The sequence below is a fragment of the Myotis lucifugus genome, unplaced genomic scaffold (assembly GCF_000147115.1).
Source record: "Myotis lucifugus unplaced genomic scaffold, Myoluc2.0 scaffold_131, whole genome shotgun sequence".
NCBI classification, from domain to species: domain Eukaryota; kingdom Metazoa; phylum Chordata; class Mammalia; order Chiroptera; family Vespertilionidae; genus Myotis; species Myotis lucifugus.
In genome coordinates, this window is record NW_005871179.1 from 2,235,264 (window position 1) to 2,244,369 (window position 9,106).

General features: G+C 50.7%; 1 protein-coding gene across 1 annotated transcript in view; it reads left to right on the forward strand.

Moving 5' to 3' along the window:
- CSMD2 (CUB and Sushi multiple domains 2) overlaps positions 1 to 9,106 on the forward strand; it is a 268,349-nt gene that overhangs the window by 157,308 nt on the left and 101,935 nt on the right. The window contains exons 21-22 of the mRNA XM_023758472.1: positions 2,515 to 2,706; positions 6,057 to 6,195. Of these exons, the coding sequence (XP_023614240.1) occupies positions 2,515 to 2,706; positions 6,057 to 6,195 (331 nt within the window). The remainder of the gene's footprint in view (positions 1 to 2,514; positions 2,707 to 6,056; positions 6,196 to 9,106) is intronic.

The window sequence follows — 9,106 nt, forward strand, 5'->3', positions numbered from 1 at the left end:
TGTGTGTTTGACAGGGGATTTACAGAAATGCCAGGGGCGATTAGTGCCCGCTCGGCTTTAGTAAGTAAACATGACTGTGTAACACCCAACATCCTGTCTGCACCGCGTGGGCCCAGCCTTTCCCAGAAGCTGTGCCAAGCAGCTCAAATTCAGGAGCATGAAAGGGAACGCGAGAACAGCAAAAGGTGAGGGGCACAGAGGAGAAGGAGCATAATCACTGCCATCTATTGAGCAGGCGCCACTTCAGGCTCCACGGCATTCTCCCTCCCGTGTTCACAGACACCCTCAGGTTGCAGATGTGGGCTCTGAGGCCTCGAGAAGTTTCTCATGCAAGGTCATCCAGCCTGGATCAATGCCCCTGTGTCTGATTCCCAAATCCAGGCTCTTAATCATGGCACGCTGTTGCCTCCCATATAAATAATCTTTCTGAGTATGCTCAGAACAGTGAGCTATTTTTCCCCAAGGAATCATTTACATGTGCACAGTGCCCTGGAAAGCCAGAGATGAAAGCCAAGTCTGTTTTTACTGAGCACTGCTGTGTGCTGGGTACTGTTCTAGGCCCTGGGGATACAGTTGGAAGCAAAACAGCCAAGGTCTCTGTTCCCATAGAGGTAGATGCACACGTGTATACAATTAAGAGGCAAACAAATAAATTAGCCAGGTTCTTACAGATTGTGCTATGAAAAGAACAAAATGGGATAATGTGATAAAAGTGATGGAAGCGGGGGTAAAGAATGAGCCCAGAAGAAGAGGATCAAAGAGACCTGTCTGAGGAGGTGATATTGGTGCTGAAAACTGGATGACAGGATGGAGCTGGCATAGGATCTATGGCAAGATCATTCCTGGCAGAAGGACCAGCCTGTGCAACGGCCCTGGGGCAAGTAGGGAAGGGGATTGTGCCTGCTGTGTTGGAAGAAGATTTTACAGTTACGTCTGAAGCACAGTGATAGAAGATCACCAATGCTGTTAATAATTAAAACTGAACACAAGTGAAGAATAGGTTTTAAAATGTGATCTGAACAGGGGAGGGCTTCAGATAGGGTAACATATACCAGTAGTCAAACTTTTTCTGTAATGAACCAGATAGTAAATATGTCAGGCTCTGTGGGCCATATGACATAACAATGCCGCTCTGCCATTCTAGCACATAGACAATATGTCAGCAAATGAGCATACCTGTGTTCCAATTAAACTTCATTGACAAGAACAGGCACAGAGCCAGCTCGGGCTGCAGGCCTAGTTTGCTGTATACTGTCTAAGGCGTCGCTGGGTGTCAGGTGTTGGATACTGTAACTCCAGACTCTCCACACAAGCCTAGGTCTTACACTTAGTGATATGAGTGTGTACTGTTGCCCTGGGCTGGCGCTTCTTGGACTTTTCCACTGAAGTCACCTAATAGAAGGGAGTAGATGGCTATTTTCAGAAGATCCGGAGGGTGTAGGAAGCAAAAATCTCTTTGCAGCTTCATGGTTTTGCTTAAAAACGAATATGAATTTTACATCCTACTCCATAATAAATTCACATGTTTTAGTATAAAAGTTATTTTCCCCAAAATTTTAAAGAAAAACTGACCCTCCAAATAAATGAATGTTATTGATCCTGTGGCCTTCAAAACCTCTTGTCCCCGGGTCCACCGTCTGTGAACGGTGACATAGTGGGAACTGTGGCAACAGCTGGCTTGTTGCAGCTGCCTCAGAATCCTTTCCCCGGACTTTCGTGTACACCATTTCCTTTGGTGCACTTTCTCATGCTTCATTCATTTACTCACTCATTCGTTTTTTTCACTTATTCCTCCCTTACATCATTCATTGGGTATTCACTTAAAACATCTGCTTTGCATTTCACTAGCTTAGGTATTAAGACTACACCCAGCTCCCAAATTTCTGAGTTTTTTGAATTTTTAATACATCTCAGTTACTAATGCTTGTTTTGACCTCTGCTTTGTTACAAACATTGGATTTATCTTTAGTTCCAGTCTGATGAGTCTTTGGTTGTTTGCCACACAAGAGAGAATATGGGTTTCACCCGCCTGAGTAATTCCCTGCATCTTCGCAGCCACTGCTCAGCGCTCGGGCGGCCGACCCCGGGACTCCTTTGCAGCCCCTGCTGATTGAATTTGGAGTTTATACTTAATTATCTTGTCACTCCCTTATACAGATCATGTTACCTACATTAGACAAGATTGCAAAGCTTAGCTCTGAAACAGTCTCGTATCGGTAAATCAAGCTGAACTCAGTTCTACAATCATAGCAGCGCCATCATACTCAACTCAGTTTCTCAGGACGGGATGACAGGGATGGTGAAGATGTTGGGAGAATGGGTGGCAGTGGCAGTGGCAGAGGGAGCGGAAGTAATGGGGGTGAGAACGGAGATGGTGGCTCTATTGGGAGGTGTCGGAGATCACACAGGGGCCCGGCTGATGGACATGGTGATGCCAGTGAGGGGGGTGCACTGGGATCCTCGTGTGGCTGACACCTAGGCAACTCCACCTCCTCTTCTGTTTTCTTGTCCCAGTGTCCACAGCCACGTCCTGCAATGACCCTGGGGTCCCACAGAACGGGAGCCGGAGTGGTGACAGTTGGGAAGCTGGTGACTCCACGGTATTCCAGTGTGACCCTGGCTACGCCCTGCAGGGCAGCGCAGAGATCAGCTGCGTGAAGATCGAGAACAGATTCTTCTGGCAGCCCAGCCCGCCAACATGCATCGGTACAGAGCAGCACAGCGCAAGCCCTGCCCTCTGGCCCCAGCACGTGGGGGCTCCAGACCCCCTGTCCACATACGTGGCAGCTGCACCTTGAGTCTGGCCAGGAGACTCAGAACAGCCCAAAGTTGCAGAAAACCTAAAGTTTGCTTTTCACGCACATGTGCATGTGTGTGCACACGCGCACATACACACACAGACACCACATTCTTCACTCTATAAAATGGTCCCAAAGGTTCCTAAGCCAGGTGTGTCTGCCCCTTTTCTCCTGGCCCAGGATGTATAGGTTGGAAGGGGACAGTGGTTACGTTGGGTGGTAGGTCAGCAGGTTCTGAAATGACCCTCCCATTACCCAAAGCTCTAGAAGGACACCCCCAGGCTTGGGTGTGAAGGAAGGAACCCTGCTCCTCCTCCTCCCAAGGTCACTGTTGGTCACCTGGGTGTTGGTTCTCCGGATCTGCCCTTAGTCTTAAAATCTCCCCATTGGACGGAGGACAAATTGGAGGCTCTGAGACATGTCCAAGGTCATGCAGCTTGTAGGGGTTGGGCTGGAATAATCCTGCTCCCTAGCATAGCAACTGGAGACTGGGAGGAGGAGGGAGCTTGGAGGGAGAGAGGAACAGGAAAGAAGGAGAGAGAGAGACAAACATCTTAGGCAACACAGTGAAAGTCTTTGCCTCTCTCTCTCAAACAGCCTGGCCATCCCAGTGACAAGCCCCTAATTTTCAGCTCCCTTGGCCGTCCTTCAGGATCGGCCTGTCTGACCGTGGCATCCCTTCATTACAGGGAGGAAACCACAAAAGAAAACAAGTATTTGTTGAGAGTCATCCCCATGATAGGCACTGGGCTGGACATTGTAGCCACGTGATCGCAAATAGAATCATCATGTGGACTCAGGTTCTGGGTTCCAGCTACCCAGGTTCTGTCCAACTTCACCACAAGCTGTGTGGCCTTGGATAAATTCTTCATCTCCTGTGCCTCGTTTTCCTCCCTGAAATGGGGAGAGTAAAAGTACCTACCTCACAGGGTCATTTTGAGGATTAAATAAGATAATGCTGTAAAGCTCGTGGTAACCACGGCATACAGTAGAAGCCATTACCATCATCATTCTTTTCAGTTTGTTTTGTAGACCAGGAAATGGGGGTTCAGAGAGGTATGATAACGTGCCCAAACTCACAGTTAATAAGTGGCATAGTCAAAATTTGAACCCAGGACCGTGTCACTTCAAAATTGATGGCCTTTGTCACAGCTCTCCCCCCTCAGTACAGCCTGCCCACCTCTCAGCCCTCCTGGAATGGTCTGCCGAATTCAGGGGTTAGCCGAAGAAAAACAGGCAGTTTCAGAAATGCCTAGATTCACCCCATCTGAGGCAAACTTAAAGACACTCCTGAGCTGCGAAGGAAGGCCGGGCCTAACAGCCCTTGCCCGAACGGAGGCATCATTGTGCCCCCTTGGGAAGATCCCCCAGGGAGCTGGGCAGCTGGCATGACAAGAGTGTTCCCCTCTCACTGGCTGCGTCACGCTGTGCTTCTGGGTAGGGCCACTCTCTGTGAACAGGACAGTGTGGTCTTGCCTTGTTCAATGCAGTTTTACTCTGGTCTGTCCCGTTCATCTAACCCTCTTCTCTAGAGAAGGCTCAGTGGAGAGGAAGCGCAGGAGATACAAGGCAGACCTGACTCAGGAAGCATCCTCACTCACAGAAGCTCTTGTTCCTGGGGCCTGTGCCTGCCCGCCCGTGGGGAGGGACGCCCCTCTCTTCTCCCACTGCCATCAGCAGTTCCGAGGTGGTAGAGCCAGTTGATGGACTCTGGAGCCAGACACGCGTGGGTTTGAGTCTCAGTGACTCTGGGCGAGTGACTTAAGCTCTGAGCCTCGGTTCCTCCTTTCTAACTCAGGAAGGATAGTCCATAGCTCACTGAGTTTCTATGGGACATAAATGAGATAAGGCAGCCAAAATGCTATAGCTCATGCCTGACATTTAATAGGTGCCCACTTGAGTGTTTCTGGTACTCAAGTTGGTGTTTGAGATATATTTCCCATGGAAAAAAACACACTACTCATGACCACTCAGGTTTGCTGTTCAACCATGTTAGACTTTTATGGCCTGGCTTGAAGACCTACCATTTTTAAAGAGACCCTGTGGAGGGTTGCTCCAGCCCTTTAAGCATTGCTCTGAGTAAAAGCTGCACCACGAGGCAATAAATATTGCTCATCTCTGCGACAGGCCAGCGGCTGCTGTTCAGTTCAGCCTTGGATACAGCCTTGGCTCCCACCCCATGTCCAGTCTTGGATTTTCTGGCTTCCTCTTGCATGACTCTCCATGCTCCTGTGGGCTCACGATTTGCCTGCTTCGCTGCCAATCTCCGATGGTGCATCGTAAGCCACAGTTATAGTCTTGGCCATCTTTTCCTGTTAATGACTCCATACACTTCCCGGCCTCCACTTCACCAAACCCTCATGCTGCAGGGCAATAGCCCGGCCAACTAGTGCAGAACCTGGCTCAGGATCTGGGAAGGGCCAGGGGGACTCTGGGTGAGCAGCCTGCTGTATCGCTGGCCACCTTCCCTCTCCTGCCAGCTGGGAAGGCCTGTCATCTCAGGAGGGAGACCACCGTGGACTGATGGGGATTTGTAGTATCTCCATACGACTGAGGCGTACATGTTCTCTTGGAGAAGGTCTTTTGGAAAATTGGACGGGATCTGCAGCCCCAAGCAGGTGCCAAGAGCACTGGCAGTGTAGGAGGCTGGTGGGCTTGGCAGGTGAATATGGTAATGTTTGCCACTCCTGACCAACTGCACCAGGACTCTCGGTAAATACGCACAGTGCCCGCCTCGCCTAGAAAGTGGATGTGAGGCAGCGAGCAGAGAGCAGGTGTTGGGTCTGTAAGACGCATGATGGCTCCAGGTACTGGCTGCTTATGGTATGCCAGATGCTTTCCGACATCAAAATCTTTGCAGCCACCCCATGAAGGCAGTATTGTCTCTTTTTGCAATAGAAAGACACTGAGGTCCAGGGAGGTTAGGTCAGTTCTCTGACGTCATACAGCCAGGAGCGGGCAGAGTCACGGATTTTGTTTTTGAGTCATTCCTTCAAGGGAAATTAGCCATTGAGAAATGAATGGCTCCGTGGCATTTAGTGCATTCGCAGTGTTGCGTAACCACCGCCTCTAGTTCCAAAACATTCCATCCCTTCCAGGGGAAACCTCGGACCCTTTACACTCCACCCTCCCCTTGGCCTCCAGAGCCAGGTGTCAACTCAGGTGTATCAGACTCAATCCTTCCTCTTCTGTGACTACAAACACCCATTGAATCGGACCTGGTGAAGGGGGCGTCTTACCCTTGTCTTCTCTCCTCAGCTCCCTGTGGGGGAGACTTGACGGGACCCTCGGGAGTCATCCTGTCTCCAAATTACCCAGAGCCCTACCCGCCGGGCAAGGAGTGCGACTGGAAGGTGACCGTCTCGCCAGACTACGTCATCGCCCTGGTATTTAACATGTATGTACCTTTCCCTGGGAGGGAGACGAAGGGTTCAGAGCAGCTGGGGGGTTCAGACCTGGGTGTCTGGGTGAGTATGCACAGGTCTGCTGTGAGTGCTCAGCCCCAGGGAGGTGTAGGAGCACCAAAACGAAGAGACCCGAGCATTTACAGAAAGTCTCCCATGGGCCCAGAACGGCACTCAGTGGCTTCACATATATTCTTCTTTCTTTCTTCTTATTATTGTTACTATTCTTCTTATTATTGTTATTGAATTTCATGCACGGGGGTGGGGTGTCCCTCAGCCCGGCCTGTACCCTCTCCAATCTGGGACCCCTCGGGGGGTGTCCGACTGCCGGTTTAGGCCCATCCCTGCGGGCCCATCTCACAATCCAGGACCCCTGGTTCCTAACCGCTCACCTGCCTGCCTGCCTGATTGCCTTTAACCACTTCTGCCTGCCAGCCTGATCGCCCCCTAACTGCTCCCCTCCTGGCCCAATCGCCCCCAACTGCCCTCCCCTGCTGGCCTGATCGCCCACAACTGCCCCTGCGGCCCGATTGCCCACAACTGCCCTCCCCTGCCACGACCCGCTTCCTCCGCTGGGACCCGCCTCCTCCACACTGCACAGAGCTGTGGAACCCCAGGCCTCACCACATGGAGCAGCCACTGGGCCCCACCTCCACTGTGCGCACAGCCATCTTGTGACGACGTGAGGGTGTGATGCCACCTAGGCTATCATTAGTATAGATTTTATTTTATTTTTTATTTTTTAGCTCCGAAGCTGTTGAGATTCAGAAAGCAGGGCCTTGCTGGATTCTTATCTTCTGCCCTCCAGTGTTTTCCCCCCTGCTCTCACCCAGCTCATTCCAGCTCGCTCCCCAGCTCACGAACAGGCTCAGGTTTTTCTCAGATGCACCCCTATGTAGCTCCCCCACGATCTCCTTTATTCCTTTCAGAGGCAAGCTCTTCTAAAGAGTTGTCTCTGCTTTTCTCTCTTCCCTCCCCTCCTTTCACAGAGAACCACTGAGAGCTGGTCTCTGCCCATGGGTCCGCTGGCAACTCCTCTGATAAGACACCAGCGAACTCCTGGTTGCTAAACAAAGTGGAACTGTCCATGTTTTATCCCTCAGTCCCTACTCTGCTTCTTCCCCTTGGGTTTCATGAAGTTCCCCCTCCCTTCCGGTTCTCCAACTTCTTCTGTGAGTGCACCACTTCCCCTTCATGACCCTCTTCCTTGGCCAGGCAATGTCTCAAGCCGTTTCTCTTCTCATCCACACCTCCTTCCTGGACAAGTTCATCACTCCCAGGGCTTTCCTCTTAGAAACTGCCAACTCCCCTCTGCTATCCCCCCCACCCCCCACCCCCGCCCAGACATCCTGCTGAGCTGCAGGCTCAGATATCCAGCTGTTGGCGGCCTCTGGTGCTGCAGGAGCTAGGCTGCAACACACAAGCATATTGCTCCTCCCCAGACAAGCTCCATTCTGAACACTGGGGATTGGCACCCTCATCCACCTTCACTGCTTCTTTTATGAGTGACCAAGGTTTGGAGCCTCTGCTGCCTTAACACACCTCCTGTTTTCCCCTCTGGTGCATCCTCCCAGCTGCTGCTCTGGTTGAAACCTTGTTATTTCCCATCTAAATTATAATTATAGTATCCTAAGGGGTTCCTCTGCCCCCATCTAGCCTTCCATGCCAGTCTCTTCTTTAGCTAGCCGCAGAGTGGTCTTGTCTATGAAAATGCTACAGTAACCACCCTGTTTTCCATTTTAATGTATGGTAATACTTCTTAGCAATCAGGAATGAACTACTGATGCATGCAGTGTGGGTGAATCTCAGAGCACACTGAGCAAAAGGAGACAGACACACACAAAAGTACATAATGAATGATTCCACTTACATAAAGTTTTAGGATTGGCAAAACTTGATATGCATGTGTCAAAGCTGGTAAGAGATGATCATTTCATGATGTGTAAATTACATTTAATTTTAAGAAAAGAAACAATAAATAGATCCTTTATTTTGAAATCCTTCACAGCTCCTTTCCCCCTATAAATTAAATTCCAAACTTGAATTTCATTCTAAGCAATCTGGTCGCTGCCTGCCTCTCTATTCAGTGCCCCCACCGCAGTAGAACCCCACCCATCCCGATCCCTGGGCTCCAGCCAGACTGAAGTACCAGCAGTCTCCAAGCCTCTGCCTCTCCCTTCACAGCAGCGTCCTTTTCAACCGCTGAGGGTCTTTTCATCTCCCTAGGCTCAGCGCCAGCTTGACCTTCACAAAAGCTTCATTTTCTCCTCCCGGGGAACTTTGTGTTGTGACCCCACACACCTGTACAGACTGTAGACTTTGCTGTATCATCTTCACATCCATCGCTTCCTTCAGCCCCAGCCCCATCTGGAAGAAGGGGTGGTGTCTGACATATCCCATGTCCCAGGCGCCTTGTACAGTGCCCGATGTAGGAGGGTACTCAGATAAAATCAAATGATTGAAGGAAGGCAGGGACAGAAGAAGGTAATTAGGAAGTGGTGGAGCCATAATCTGTGACCAAGACTGAGCAAGTCCCTCCCTTGGTGATTTTAGGAGAGCAGGTGGATGGCAGCTGAATTATGGTGCAAGAAGACCATCCCACCCAGCAGTGGTGGGGACCCTGCAGCTGACCCAGTGTGGGAGGGTGCCATGTAGGAAGGAAGTCATACATGTCTGTCTCTACCCCTCATCCCCTCTCTCTGCTGGCCCTACCCCTCTGACCGAGAGTTGCCATCGCCCCGCCCTCCACCACACGTCTCAACCGAAGGGTGGGACTGCGTGGCATTCTCAGTTCTGCCAAATGGAGTATCTGAGTATCCCAGCCTGAGCCGGGCTATGGCTGAGATTGCATCAGAAATCTGTTCTCTGCACACTCACTTCCTCTTATTCTGTTGTTTTCACCTT